General features: G+C 46.3%; 1 protein-coding gene across 2 annotated transcripts in view; it reads left to right on the top strand.

The window, feature by feature from the left end:
* The window catches only part of EXOC4 (exocyst complex component 4), a 379564-nt gene that overhangs the window by 301153 nt on the left and 62717 nt on the right, over positions 1 to 15694 (top strand). For both annotated transcript variants that reach the window (XM_035319681.1, XM_035319676.1), the window contains exon 12: positions 11682 to 11818. In XM_035319681.1, the coding sequence (XP_035175572.1) occupies positions 11682 to 11818 (137 nt within the window). The remainder of the gene's footprint in view (positions 1 to 11681; positions 11819 to 15694) is intronic.

Below are 15694 nucleotides of genomic sequence, written 5' to 3'. Positions count from 1 at the left end.
TGATTGACTGGTATAGGAGAAACATTTTACTCTTTCCTGTTGGTTTCCTAACCACAGAGAGGCAGAGATCAGTTTTGTCTATAAATGTTTCCACGCTGCTTAGTTCTAGTGGAAAAGTGAAAAAGGTCACGATTTTGCCCATGCTATGGGGGGAACTGAAATTAGAAACATCTGAATTTCTGTGAAACCAAATTGTCAACCTCCAGTCATCTGTGGCACTCTTTGATTGCAATGGGGTGTAAATTCCCCTTAGAAAGGTGTGTTTTTTTCCCCTTTCAAATGAAGTTTGACCTGAGCCCTGCAGAATCCAAGAGCTCTGACTCGGGGGCAGCTCGCCGGGAGCCGGTGGCAGTTGACGAGGTCCCTCAATCCTGGCTGTCACGGGCAATGCCCAGCCCTGCGAGCACGGGGCTACGGTACACGTGGTGACAAGTTCTCACTGAAACACATGGAGTAGGGGTTTTAGCAAAAAATAGAGCCGCTGAGTTGCAGAAATCCATCTCAAGCTCACTGCTGGTAGGTGGCCTTTGGGAGCGTTTTGGAATATTTGAGATTTCTCTTCTTTAATCCCTAATTCCGTCCTTTATAAGACAGTCATCTACAGATTAATGCCAAACCATTGTTTAGGGGGAAAAAAGGGAGTATTTTCTTACACGATGAGCATGCTTAAACAAGCTGGGTCGGTCTACTACTTTTTACAACTGCTCTGCGAAAAGGAAGCGTGTACAATCCCTGTGGTTTAACTGCTTTTTTTTTTTCATCTGTGCTGCCTTACAAAGTCAAACCGCAGAAAACAATGCAATAATTTCAACTGTCAATTTTAATATACTTCTGGATGTCTCGCTAGGAATTTAATCCATTGTCTGTAGCCGGCTGCACCCTCCTGTAGGGCTTCTGCTTTCTCCCAGGTTCCCCATAGGAATATGTCAGAAAAAAAGTGGGAGCATATTCAGAAATACAGCGTTGCTAACCTAATTAATTGGGCTGAATAATAAAGATTAAGAGACTGTAGACAGAAACGTGAAATGCAGTGCTCTGAGGTGAGGTTTGACTCACCTGTGTCTTTCGGGATCCACCCAATATTGGGTGTTACCTTCTAGAAGCCCGCTGGTGACATCGGTCTTGTCACCCTGTGCTGTCATTTGACCCTACAGATGAGGCTTTTTGACATGTGCTCCGAAGTCTGACAGATGGTCTTGTAAGGTCAGTGAAATGGCCTCAGTCTGGTCCCAGAAGCTCCCCCTGGGCTAGCACTTAAGAGCTCATCTCGTAAAGCTGGTACATGTATTTTTTTGGCCGTTTTATTTCTAGCCATCCCCCACACTTTGCGTTTTCCTCGGTTCTCATTGAATTTAAATCACAGTTGTGCTCTGTACAGGTGGGTTTTCGCATCGGTGTCCAGCATAAATCCGGGGGCACGGCATCTTCTTTTTAGGGCTCAGCCCTGCTATGCCATTCCCTTTCTTTCCAATCACTGTTTCTGCATCAGGCCAGCTGCCCTTGCTGTGGTCACCATGCAGGGACATCTCTCCTTCACATGGGGCATGCACAGACCCCTCCTCTCCAGCCAGAAAGTTTCCGCAGATAAGAGCGCGTTTAATCTTCAGTCTTCAAGACTGAAAAAAAAAAAAAAGAGAGACCTCAGAACACATGGAGTATTCATAAAAATAATACAGATGGCTCTTTTTCTCCAAACTGGACCAACCGTGTAAAAACATGTATTTAAAAATGAGGTTCACTCTGCTTCCAAAATTGATGCCCTGCTTCTGAGCGTCATTAATTTCCCAGTCCGTGTTCAATTTGTATCGTGTTGCAGGCTGCTAATGATGTTCTAGAGCGGCTATCACAAAGGAGAAAGAAACCTGCCACTCAGTATATAGGAAATAAATCGCCACCTTGCCATGAGATTGCCTGTAATTGGGAGAGTTCTGTAAAATCCTAAGAGCCACTTCTGGGAATATTTGGGGGGGGGCTGAAAATGTCAGGGACCGGCTTTTGAGCTCCTGCCGTACAATCTCTGCTCGTAATAGCTGAATGTTATCCCTTTTCATTGCAGCCTTGCACAAATGTATATTGATTAATAAAGGAAGAGCATGGTCTGTGCCTGGCACTTTTGAGTGATAAACAGTTATGCAGCAGTAAAGAGGGTATATTAAAGGGTAAGAGCTAATGACTTTTCTTGTGTGTGTAACACATTAAAACCAGCATGAAGCTACAGCTATTTTATCAAGCCGCTAATGTCCCTGACAACATTCACTTGGTGGGAGTGAATGAATGGAAATCCATTTAGAGAAGTAAATTAAAATACCTTAAAAAATGTCTTTAATAATAGCTACAGAACTCAGCAGGATCAGAGAAGTGAGAGATACAAAAGACCTATTAAGTTATCCAGTCCATCTCCCTGCCAAGGCAGCAGTATTCCTTATTATGCAGTCACTCCTGCATCATTCGGTGCAGATTTCAACGTCTCAAGTGCCAGGGGCTGTGATGGGAGGGTAATCTACAGGCTGGAAGATTGGACTGTCACAAAACTCCCCTGTGCAACCTCGTTTTTCCTCCTCTGCTTGTCTCCTGTGCCACGCACGGGTGTGCAATGGGACTAAATGGAAGAAAACCCTTTTCGGAGCGTTAACTTCTGTATTTCGTACCTGTGACGGTGCTGAGCCAGCAGGCGGCTGGGTGCTGGGGATGCCTGTATGTCTGAGGACTATTGCAAGACGTCTTCTCAAGCAGATGCTTGCAGTCCCATCGTTCTGATGACAGCGGTGACAAGCCGCCCTGGCGGGGGGAGCTCGGCGGCTTCTGGTGGAGCTGCTCCATCTTCACTGCCATGCTGCCCACCTCCTGGGCATTGGCTAGGAGTTGTTATGCCAAGGCTTTCTGTTTTATGGGGAATTTTGGAGATTTTAATAGGGTGGCTTGTTTATTTGTAAGCATACCTTGGGCATCTTTTCCTATGGGATTTATTTGAGCTCAAAATCGGAATAAATGCATCTGATTTCCAGCATAATCAGCCCTAGAAGTTCACCCCATAATTTCTGCATCGAGTCCAGAAGTCCTCTTTGGAAGTAGCTTACCTTGTGGAAAAGCACCTGTGCTTGATTTAGAGCCTTGCAGAGGTGGAGAATCCAGCAGAGGCAATTGCAAGCTGTTCGAGTGCTTAATTACCTGCACTGTTAAAAAACGTGGAGCGCACTTCAGCTGCTATCTGCTGGATCTTGTTACGGCTCCTTATGCTGGCTTAAAAGACTTAAATAAAATAAATAAGGAGCTTGAAAAATATCCTAACGTCGTAGGCATTTGGGAGGTGAAAAAAGGGGGTTTCTCCTCTTTTTGTGCAAAGGTCTCAACAGGAGTGATAAAAAACTTCTCCTAGGGAGTAACCTGGTCACATCTTTCTGTCTCGGTGGCAGCAGAATTGTTTTCTGGTGGGAGAAATGAGCCGGTGTCTCCTATGTGAATGTCAGCGTGCAGCGGTCACTAAGGATTGGGAAGAGCTGAACTGCAGCCCGGATGGGAAGTCTTCGTCCTACAGGATGCGAAAAAGCCGATGTTGGCTGATCCTGAGCTGTGTTGCTGAAAGAAGGGATTTGCTTTAATCCAGAATTGGGGAAATCTTACAAACACAGCTTCTCTTTGCTCTGAAGTGCGATCTGGAGCAGAAGTCTGTCTCAAATTTGGACAAAGAGCATTAGAAAAAATAACATCCAGAAATTCCTACAGTCCCAGTGGCTCCCCCTCAGCTTTCTCCAGCTTTGGCCTCACGTACTACAGCAATGACACGTGAAAAAGAAAAGACTGGGGGCTTTTGTTCAACTTACGGAATCTATGATTATCACGTACCCTTTTTTAAAAAAAAATATTGCAGAGCATAGTTTGAAAATACTCCTGGCAAACTCCTCTTTCGGTGCTTTAAATAGCTGTGATTCAGTGGGTATTTACCGGGCTTCAGCAGGGCTGGCTGCAGCTCATGTTAACTCGGCGTAGAATAGGGACTCGTGTGTTTAAATCCCGTGCTCTGTGAAATCCTAAATAATGAATACAGTGTTTAGAGGAAGGAAACAATTCTTCTGCATGGGCAAAGGTAACACAGTAATAAGCAGATTTTACGGTACGTGTTTTCTGCCTTTTTTTTAAAAAAAATGTACATTTTGCTCTTCATCAATATTCTAGTTCACTGGAGCAAATGTTTTCTGCATCACATGGTTCCAGGTAAAAAAAGAGATACCCAAGACCTTGTTTGTGCTCTCACGTGGCTGCTGCAGCACCACTTTTAATTCTAAGGGAGAAACACGGAGTATTATGGGCTCCTGTTAGCATCTGCGCTACGGAGGCACTCAGGACTTCTCCGAATGAAGCCCGTAAAATGAAAAATATCACCTGCGGAGAAACAGGCAGAGATGTAGTGTAAAAAAAAATATCCCTCCGAGTTAGGAGCATTTGGGAAGCAAAGTTGCAGAAGGATGTGGTATAACCATAGTAACGGGCAGGATTCTGCAGCACTGATACTGGAATAATGAATTTTGCTGAAAAAAAAAAAAAAAAGAAAAAAAAAAAAAAGAATGCTGGCTGAGAAAAGCAGGCTATCAGATTTGGAGACCGTAAAAAGAGTTTTGCATTTAAACATGTATTTGAATTGATACATACTAAAAACCCCAGCCCTTTGTAAACCCTGCGTGTACCGCAGAAGAAAACAAATTGCAAAGCCCCCTTATCACTCAGTGTGAAATAACCACTAATCAGTAAAACGGGCAATTTAGGCTATCATCTTCCCTCTTTTAGCTCAAAAAAAAAAAAAAAAATAGGTTGGTTCAGGGTTTGGTGTTGCTTTTTTTCCTGTTTTACTGAGGGTAGCTCCGTGGATGTAGGGTTGCGGGTTGGTGCCACGCAGCGGGAGCAGAGCTGGGGCAGTTTCCCCAGCCAGATTGTCCCAGATTTCCAAATAGCCAAGACAATTTTCAGATTGTGTTGATTATTTTTCAGGCATCGGGTAGGTTTAAGCAGGCATCTTAGAGCAGTACTCGGGGGAAGCCGGGTCCCCAGCTCCTGCATTTCATTTTACACTGATTTCCACCTCCAAGTCTGCCCCACCGACACGTAGCATCCCCGGACGAGGTGATCACCAGTCGCAGCGTTGGCCTTGTGGGATAGTTGTTAAACTGCCAGAATTTGGGCAAAGGCAACGAATACATTTGTGGTTTTATCTCCGTCTCCCTTCGCCGTTCAGTGAGCTGGCAGCACTTGATGTTTCCCAGCTCCTGAGAGCCCCTCTGGGTATTTCTGCGTCTTGCCTGGTTCCTGGGGCTCTCCCCCGTCCCCGTCCACACCAGTACAGCAAAGCCCATGCTGGGGGGGTCACCACTCCCTTTCGCCCGCCTGCAGGGTGACAAAGCGTTATTAATTGACGGCGGAGGAACCAAATTGCATCTGGCAGCCTGATGCTGCTGAGCATCACGGGTCACAGCCCGCGGGAGGCGGCCCCGCAGGTGGGGGCACGGCACAATAAAGTCAAAATAAATGAAATGAAATAAAATGAAATGAAATAATAAAATGAAATGAAATAGTGAATTACAATAAAATTTAAAATTAAATTAAATTAAAAATTAAATTTAAAATAAAATAAAATAATGATGCTAATAGATGTCATAAATTTAAGCCTAGATCCTAGTCCCAGGATTTCAGATACTTGGGGAAGTGTGCATCTTGTTGCAGAATGCTGTATATCAAGCCAAAATGTAAGAGCTCATCGAGCTTAACTCTCTCTCCATGACCTCCGTTATGTGCTGGAGACTGTTTGTTGCACCTGGTGGCATTATGCTGGTGTGATACTGGGCCTCCCAGTATAAAAGAGACAGGGATGTACTGGAATGAGCCCAGCGGAGGGCCACTGGGATGCTGCAGGGCCTGGGGTCCCTCTGATATGAGACCTGGGGCTGCTCAGCCTGGAGAGGAGGCTCGGGGGGATCTTAGCAATGTCCAGAAATCCCTGCAGGGAGGAGCAGAGAGGACGGAGCCCGGCTCTTGCCAGTGGTGCCCAGTGCTAGGACAGGAGGCACTGGGCACAGCCTGGAGCCCAGGAGGTTCCCTGTGCCCACCACAGGCATTGCAGTGCCAAGGGAATTGCATGCAGCCCCATTCCGGCCTGGCAGCAGATGAGATGCAGCCACCAAGCGGAAAGTCATCGGAAGAAATCAAGAAATCCCAGGTGAGACTGGTGGGAGCTCTTCACCTGAGCCTGCTCTGCTGCTGGTGCTTGCCTTGGGAAATGAGGAAGAGCGAAGTTATGAGAAAAGAAGCCGAAATACATCCTTGCTGGATGCTGTTTCTTCAAGGCCTTGGTTAAAGAGGGGGAATTTCCCTGCATGTGGCTTTCTCCAGCACACACCACACAACCACACACTGGTGATGGCACCGAGGGAGCCCCATGGCAAGATGCAGGCAGAGCACCAACCACGCTTTGGTGCTGTCCAGTCATGGAGCTAGCTTTCATCACTGCCCAGCAGCTCCATCACCTCCATCCCAAAATGTCCAGCACCTCCACGAGTTCGTTTCTTGTTCTCACCGCTGAGCAAACAACCAGCCAAACGCCCACGGGTCCGACAAGGAAGCAACGCCAGCCTTCCAGGCAGGAAAGGGAACACCCCGCGGTGTCTCCATCTCACCCCAAGGAGAGCTCAATCCCAACCACCCAGCTTCTGAGTGCAGCCCCTGCTCTGCTCCCCACCTCCTGGGGCCACAGGAAGAGCCGGAGCCTCCGCGACCCGCAGGCAAGTTTGTCACCCTCATGGCTGATTGCACGGCATACGGCGCCCAACACAGGTGAGGTTGCTTCAAGCAGGACAAATCCATATGGATGATGCTGGGACAAACATAGGCTTCCCTCCCCCGACGTGGTGATTTATATATTTGCAGCTCTTCCCCATGTATAGTGCCCCAGCGCAGGTCATTGGAGCCCCCTGCTGAGCACACCTTCTCAGTACCAGCAAAGAAGGATGAATAATGTTTTGGAAAAATGAAATGAATGATTTTGGGGGCAGCTGAGAAGCTGTAATTAAAAAAAAAAAAAAAAAAAAAAAAGAAAAGAAAAAAAAAAGGCAAGAAAATACACGAATAAACGTCACGTGTCAAGGCATCAGTATGCTTTGGAAGTGGTCCCAAACCCAGAGCTGAGGGTCAGCACTGAGGTTGGAGAGGTTTGCAAAGCTTTTGTCTCTCCTGTTCTGCCTTTAATTACAGCTGTGCTCCATATAGCACTTCTTAAATTGTGGGGTGTCAGCTATACTCCAACTTAAAAATTAGATTAGGCTCTATTTATTTTCCCCTTACAGGCAGTCACATCCTGCACTCATCTGGTGCCTTCCTCTGCCAAGACATCTCAAGGAGATTGAAGTGATGGGCAATAATATACTCATCACCAACAACCTTTACAGTGCCAAGGTCTCTTCCTCCATCTGCTGCATTTTCAAGAGCCCATCACATGCTGAAGACGTCCCTGCCTGGGGAGATTCCCATCTTCACCTTTCTTCCCCCAAGAAGTTGAAGAGTTTGCAAGTGAACGTGCGGGCGAGAAGCTGCAATTACTGCAGAAAAAAAAAAATAGTCGGGGTGGAGATTGTTCCTCTAATCTAGCGCTCCTTGCCGAGAAGTCAGAGAAAAAAAAATGGTAGATTGAAAATTGAATTTTTGTGTAGGCTTGGCCTGATGCTTTGAACTTTTTCTGCGTGTTGGGGACCTGCTAGTCCCTGCTCTGTTGTGCCATGCGCCTTTGCAGCTGCCACAGGGACGCTCGGAGACCCCAACTGTGTCATGCCATCAGGTGCCCTCTTTCTGTAGAGGCATTTGGTCATTTTTAAAATTTAGGTGGGGTTGCACAAGTCAAAGGTGAGGAAGAGTTTAAGCAGAGAGGAACCTTGGCTTGGGGAATGAAGCAAATTTGATTTTCAAGAGAAGGGGGCTATGGGAACAGAAAAAGAAATCCCACGACCTGTTGTTGTTGTTTTTTCTTGTATTTTTTTATGCCCCATCTGTCAATAATACCTCTGGGGCTGGTTATTTTTCTCCATCATTTGGGGCTGGGGAAAGCAGTACGGTCAGAGTGTAAATTATACGTGCCCTGGAGCTCCTTTGCGTTATCTGAAGCTTCGGCACAACTGAGAATAAGGGCTGTATCAAGGAGCAGTGATAAATGTTTGCAAAACACATGAAAGATAAAACCCACGGTGTTAATAACGACCGGCGCTATGCCGTTTTATCATATTACATTGACAGTAGCTAATGGACAGGAGGTCGTCAGAAGGAATTTCTTTTTATTTTTAGTAGCTGTAAGAAGACCCCTTTGAAACCTTCACCCCGATGTGCTGTAGGAGTAATGAATCATAGCCTCGGCGTGATGTTAGGATTCAGCACCACGCCGTGTTTTCAGGTGCGAGGAGATGAATATTGTTCGGCGGATGCGTTGCCTTGTTAGTGTGGGTTTTTTTAAAAGGGTTCATTGAAGTGTCTTGCCATAAAATTATGCTTTGATCATATCCATTTGCTGTTAATGAATCCAGATGGGTTAGCGGCAGCTGGATTGTAACTCTCTGATAATACATGCGCTGCCTTTCATTTCCTCGCGCCGAGTTTTAGAAGATCCTGCGCTGGCCCAGCTAACGAGTCCAGCTGTATTAACATGGCCTAATGCATCCTAATACAGAGCATCCCCAGGGACACATGCAGATGTGTCAGGATTGCTTTGGAAAAGGTTAAAATGTTAGAGAAAAAAATAGCCTTTACGTATCTGGTACAGCCTTCTTTCATATGGTAATTGTCTTTTTTTAAAAAAAAAAAGTCATGGAAGTAGCTTAGAATTCTCATTAAATCAAAAGACCTTATTCTAAAATCAAGATATTGACAGGAGCTTAGCTCTGATTTTAATGTTGTTGTAGAGAGGAGAAAGTAAGTGGGAGAAGCTCTGTAGAAACCAGCAGTAGCCTCCCTTTTAATGTATGGTCTTTGGGTTTTTAAGTTGTTGTTTTCTGGAATATTGAGTTACGAAATGAAATGGAAATGGGGCAGTTTGAGGGCAGCTTTGATTGCTCTTCATGGGGCTGCATGGCCAAGGCACAAAGTTCACTGCGGCGGGAGGACACAAAGAAGGACAGATCCTTGCAAACTAAGAGAGATCAGGTAATGTCACGCACGGGTCTCTGAAAAGCCCACCCGTCTCCCACCACTAAACTACCAGTGGAAAATGAAATGATTATCCACACAAAGAGGCAAATCATTGCTTTTGGTTTCCAGGTTGCTGCACGAGTTAGGAACTTTGGGGTTTTCTTCTTCCCTGTGTAACTTCCCTACGTAACTGTCCCACCGTAAAGGGTCAGAATCAGCCCCAGAAGGAGACAGTTGGATTTGGACTGAAGCTGCAAGGCAAAATCTGTATTTCCCACATGTGAAATCAGAGATTTCTTGTGGCTTTTGTAAGCAGTTTGGAGAGCCACCTTGTCCTCTGCTGAGAGACAAGCACTGGCTGTGGGAGCACATTTTAAGCCATTCTGGTGAAAAGTGAGTTCCTTTTACAGAACCCCCTTGCACTGAAGGTGCATTTATGCCCTACCTCGAGGCTAGTGGATCTGATTGATCTAATTTCCCCAAATTACCAGGTAATTTCCACACCTCACTTCCCAGCCCAACGTACGTGGTTTAGGGTTTACTCTCAAGGGAAAGGAGCCAGATCAATGTCTCATTTCAGTGAAATTTGGGTGAATTCTTAAAAGGCTTCTTTTGCCCTCGCTTGGGTCAGCTCGGTGTCCTGGCATGCTGGCGGCCAACCAGTGGGGGTGGAGGCACCTCTGAGTCCGTCTGCCCTATGGACCTCCCTTCAAGTATTTATGGACATTGATAAGATCCCCTGGAGCCTCCTCTTCTCCAGGTGGAGCAGCCCTGGCTCTCCCAGCCCTTCCTCATGGCAGAGGTGCTCCAGGCCCTTCAGCATCTTGGTGGACTCTTTCCAGTATGTCCAGGTCTCTTTTGAACTGAGTTCTTGTCCGGTTCATTTGCTCATGATAACAGCAGGTTGCAAGTCCTTTAGGGTTGGTTGGCCTGACCCGTGGGCATCAAGTCCAAGGCGGGATTGAATCTTTATTAAAACACAGCTACGTGTAGTAACAGGAGAAGCAGCCTAAACAAGAACATCTGAGAGGTGGCTGTGCCAAAATACATTTTTTTTTGGACAAAGCAATCCCTAATTGTTGCTAGTTCTGGTATGAAAGGTCAGTGATTTGCTTAGGAGCAAGTTAATGCAACATAAGGGTGACCGAAGAGGAGTTTCCTCCTCTAAGTGAAGTGGTCAGCCAAGGACATCTCAGGCATGGCATGGTCAGTGACTAAGCCTTCATTTAACCCCCTCTGCTGCCTGCGTGCTAAGGGATAATCCGTGCTCTGACTGAGGATGAGGTCTGCAGACGTTTTTTTACCAAATCAGGGAGAGGTAGTGGAGCAGAATCAATTCCTGTCACTCACGGGTAACTCCGGAGGAGCAGGATTATGGATCAGGGCGATGCTGCCGCACTTTAATCTGGAAATCAATACAGGGAAGGAAGTTGGGCTTGTGGGGATATTGCAGAGACTATGATTTTGGTTTTGATGAGATTTTGCTCTGCAAACAACTGAGTCACTAACTCCTCTTCGCAGCCTGATTAATACGGAGAAAAAGGTAAAATCAGCCTTGATGCAGCTCTCTGGAAGTCCCTGGAGTACCCCCTGGTATAACTGGAGTCCAGAGTTTCTCACATGAAGCACGGCTCCCAGATGTTTCAGTCTCCTTCTTTGCCTTTGTGCGTAGCTCAGGAACAGCCCTCCATTCTGCTGAGGCTAATATTAATACAATTGGTGTCATTCTGGGACTTTGATAACCTTCCTTCTCGATTGTTTAGAGAAACAAAATCAAATACAGCCGGCAAGTCACCTTGGGGGGTGCCTCAGAAATCCCCAAATTCATACAGGGTGCTATAAATCCGGGATGTTATCAGATGCACAATACCTCCTTCTCCTGTGGGCTGTCAAAACTGGCTCATCTGTAGGCTGGGGAGCAGCATTTTTGGTTTGCAGCTTTGCCCTGTTGTTCCCGTGACTGTAATAACGCCGCTTGTCATAACAAAAGGATTGCAAGGTGCTACTTAACCCTCGGCCTCAGCAGCAAGCTTGTCCCCAGCACGTGCAGTTCGTACAAATGTGAGCCATGGGCGTAACCCCTGGTCGTTAGGATGGTCTGCGATCTGGGAGTCCAGAATTACTGGTCAGGCTGAAAGGCTCAGTGTTGGCAAGTCCAAGTAGAGCCCAGCGAAGCTTCAGGTACCTGGTTCTTCTAAAAATCACACGTCTGAATTTTGAGGTTTCATCTAGTGAACTAAAAGACCCAGAGAACTCCTCTGGTCCTGAGCCACTGGCCCAAAAAGCCAAACTCTTCCAGACCCGATATTCAAAGCCCTAAGCCATCCCTCTCCCTCGGTTTCTGCTTTTTCGTCTTCCATTCTGTTTTACGTCACTTGGAGACACGGGTTGTTCCAGCATCTGCTCGGCGTCAGGGAGAATCAGCTGTACAGTTGCATCTGTGACACTAATTAGCAAAACACGAGACGGCTGAAATTAAGCTATCCGTTTAACCTCTATTCATGCTCATACTTGCTTTTCTTTTCCAGAGCACGGTGATCGTGGAGAAGACTGTCCAAGACCTGATGAACCTGATGCATGACCTGAGCGCCTATTCGGATCAGTTCCTCAACATGGTGTGCGTGAAGCTCCAGGAGTACAAGGACACCTGCACCCTTGCCTACAGGTATGGACAGGATTGGAGACACTGCCCTCATGCTTTTACTGCTTGACATGAGCAGGAAGAAGTTACTTCTGGAAACCGTCTCTGCTGGGACACTCAGGAACAGGTTTTTATAGGTGGGGGAAAAATCTGAAATAGTGGTCATTGCCGTAGGAAGAATCTTGGTTTCTCGGGGACCTTTTGCACACCATGCTATGGTTTAAGCTTTTTAAACATGGATGAGAGTGGGAGGGTGCTTAGAAACCACACGGCTTTTCTCTTCATTGGGCAAAAGGTGGCCTCAGGTTGGAGATGGAGAACATAAGGCATCAGCATTAACGTAACTCATTGTATGTAGCTACTGCTTGCTTGTAAAGCAAGTCAGCTCCTTCCATCTCATCCATTCCATTCGTTGTTCCAAGGAATTATATTTTAATTAATTATACTGAGGTTTCAGCATTCAGATCTCATGACAGTGTTGGAATTCATAACCACAGCACACCATTTAAATACACACGCACCAGATTTTGTGGCACTTTTCCCAAACCTTCCTGTAAACTTAGTCTTTCGAGAAGCCATCAGATGCTCTAACCTAGACTGTTCAGCAGCATTTTGGGGGGGATGGCTCTCTGACTGCTTCCCAAACCATGGTGTGGAAGCTAAACTCAGGCTCTGGACACGGGCTTTGAGTCCTTTGGGCACTTGCTTTATCGTAGATTTCCGTGGTAACCATTGCTAAATAACTTATTCTCTGTACATCTCCACTGCCCATCTGTAAAATGGCCCTCCCTGGAGAGGGGGGCGAGCGACGTGCCCTGCACCGCGGGGATAAATACTTGCATTGAAAGACACTAAAGATGCCGTGGCGATGCGGGCTATAATAGCCGCTATACATAATCTCCTTTAATAGCTAATTGAGGCTGGCGATAGCAGGGGAAGCTGAAAAAGCCCCTTGTGTTTTCTGACCAAAAGCATTAAGAAATTATTTCCTATTGCTTGATTTCATTCAGAAGAAGTTTCATCTGGCGAGCGGCTGCGTACGGGCTCATTATTATTATTAATAACACCAACAATAGCAGTGAGCACATATGTGGGCTAAACGGCATCCGAGCACTCATGTAAATCGGTAGCTGTGCGTGTGCCATTGTCCAAAAGGCTCGTGTTTTATGTGAAACTTCACTGACTGCAGCCAGACAATGGATGTAATTTCTCTGGCTTGAATTTACAGGTCCTTCCTTCCTTCCTTTCCTGATACCATTCCTGGCTTTGGCACCTGCTGAGGCGTAATTAGGACAGCCCTAATTTGGCAATATCCTGATTACAGCAGGAGGAAAAACAGGAAATGTTCTAGTTTTGCTGCTAGCAAATGACTGACTGAAATAGAAATCCATATACATTTCAAATGATCCGGAGGAGTACAGCAGCCACCCCGCTCTCCTGGGCGAGCGGTTTGATGCGCGGGGTCAGCATGCCCTCTGCAGGGACCTCGCGTCGGTACGGCTCAGCACGGACCGCGGCTTTCCTTTGGATGGAGAAATCTCAAGTGTCCTCACGCTGATAAATAAAGTTAGTGGAGGAATGACCATTTACAGCTGCCTGAAATCAGGATACACTCCTTAGAGCTGAATACTGATACAATCAGGCGAAGCTGTTGGAGCAAGGAGTGCGTGTCTGCTCTTGAGATGTCAAGGGAGCAAGAATTTGGGAAGCCAGAGAGACAGTTTATGCAAGATTTGCACGTGGCATTCATTCCTTCCCCACGTGCATGCTTCCTGAAGGGGAATAGAAACAAGCGTGGATTAAATGTATTCAGATGCAGGCTCCTCAAAGCAGGGCGGTTGCACTCGGAGTCCTTCACAGCACAGATAGCTCCGTCAGGACGTCAGCGCTAAGGCGTGCAGAGCTGAGATTTTTCTTGTTTGATTTCCACTTGGCTCTGATTTTTCTAGCAAACACAAAAACTAGCGGGGCTGGATGTGAATGGATTGGGCATTTATATAAGTAGCAACTGTGGGTTTTCTTGCTTTCATCGATGACAAATTTCGGAAGCGTATTTCGTCCGAGCTCGGTGAGACGTCTTCAGCAAATCATGTGTGTGTAAGAAGTTTGACACAAACTGTTTACAAATGTGAGTTATGCTTTCTGACTAATGTGCGGTGAGGAGTGGGAAATCGGGGATTAAAATGAAAGCAAAAGTGGGAGATAGAGCCACAAAACCTCCTGCTGTGTTAGCAGTGTCATCCTAAGTCTGTCCATCCCACATCTAGCTGCTTCTTCAACAGATTTCTGGAAAAACAGCTCTACTCATGAGTTAAACCATTTTTCCTAAGCTTTGGAAGATACTGAAAGGCCACGCAAGGAGCTGTAGGGACAGGATGAAATCTGACCAGTTCAAGGTAGCTACCTGTAACATTAGTCTTTCTTTTTAACCTCTTGCCAGTACCCTTCTCAGAAAAGCTTTGCTGTTTTGAGATCTAAAACGAATCTCTTTCTCTGTCCTTCTACAGCAATTTATCCCATTTCTAGTTTAGTTCATCTTGAAATTGCACCTTATTTTGTTGTCCAACCTTAGGCTCTGTCCTGTGTGTCCACCTGCTTTTTATCAAACTTTCTTCATCCTATCTCAATTGAACAATTATTTTCTCATGCTTTTTTTCAACCTGTCTGAAGAGTCTGAATTAAGTCCCCCCAGTTGACTCTCTCCAGTCTGCAAAATGAGATGGAAACCTCCAAAGAGTGACTCACCTTAATTAAAAGATGGCTCGACTGTCTGGAGGTGGGCAGCAGCCTCTACCAGCTATGAAGACAGCTCCTGGTTGACCTGTCTCAGCTAAGTTTGTGAAACAATGTGGGGTAAAACGGGGTAAAAGGAAAAAAAAAATGGTTTCCAGCCAGCCAAAATAAAACTAGACTCCTTTTTAATAGATAAGGAAATGAGGAGCAGATGAATTCGTCCAGGATCTGCAGTCACAACGGGATTTCTCAAGTTCCAAAGACGCACTCTTTCCACGCAGTTTAATACTTCTTACTGGCATCTTCTCCTTCTTATGTTAACTTTTTGATCTGTAAGTGTCTTTTTGGATCTAGAAGCTTTTCCAGGCAGGGGTCTGTCTCCCTCAGGCCGTCGGGTACCTGGCACATGCTGAGCACTCTTCTTTTAAACTCTTAGCGATGTGGGCAGAGCTCAGCGTGGAAAAATCCCCCGGGCCTGGGAAGAGAAAAAATCATTCCCAAATACCTTTGGCACAAGACAACAGAGTGTGCAATTAGCTCCTGTGGCCCACAGATGTTTTCCTAATGAAAAGCCTTGATCCCCAGCTGTGTCAGGAGACATTCCCCATCACTCTGCCCCCAGCTCAGGGATCAACGGTGCCAACGTGGGACCATTCCCATCAGCAGATGTTTTCTGGATAAAACCCACCGAGCCATGGAGGGGCAAAGCCTCTTGCACATGTGCCATCACCCGTGCAAGCAGTCACCTATTCCCTCCCCAGTCCCGAAAGCTGGGTACAAACAGATGGCATTTTCCTTGGCCCGTTGAGCTGTGAATTAATTAGCTGATTATGGCACTGGTGGCGGCAAGTAACCCTATTACGGCAGCAGGAGTAATCGCGTAGGACTCTGGGAGAAGGGAGGCGTTTGGAAGGAAGCACTCTGAGCTGTACTAAAACATGTCATCCTACCTTGTGATAATTGACTCGAGGACCCGAATTAGGTTGACATTGATAGGAAGTTACGGAGGCAGAAAACTGGCTGAGACGTTAGAAGGAAAAGGTGGGGAAAAAGGTGTCTGTAACTGACGGTGAAAGCTGGGCTTCTAACGGAGATCAGGGTATGTTCCACCTTGTTTAACATCTTTCTTAATGAGGGGGTGGTTGGAGTAAAACCAACCTGTCAATA

Source organism: Oxyura jamaicensis, chromosome 1 (assembly GCF_011077185.1).
Source record: "Oxyura jamaicensis isolate SHBP4307 breed ruddy duck chromosome 1, BPBGC_Ojam_1.0, whole genome shotgun sequence".
Classification (NCBI taxonomy): domain Eukaryota; kingdom Metazoa; phylum Chordata; class Aves; order Anseriformes; family Anatidae; genus Oxyura; species Oxyura jamaicensis.
Note: the sequence above shows the minus strand (reverse complement) of the source record. Positions and strands in the feature narration are given on the sequence as shown.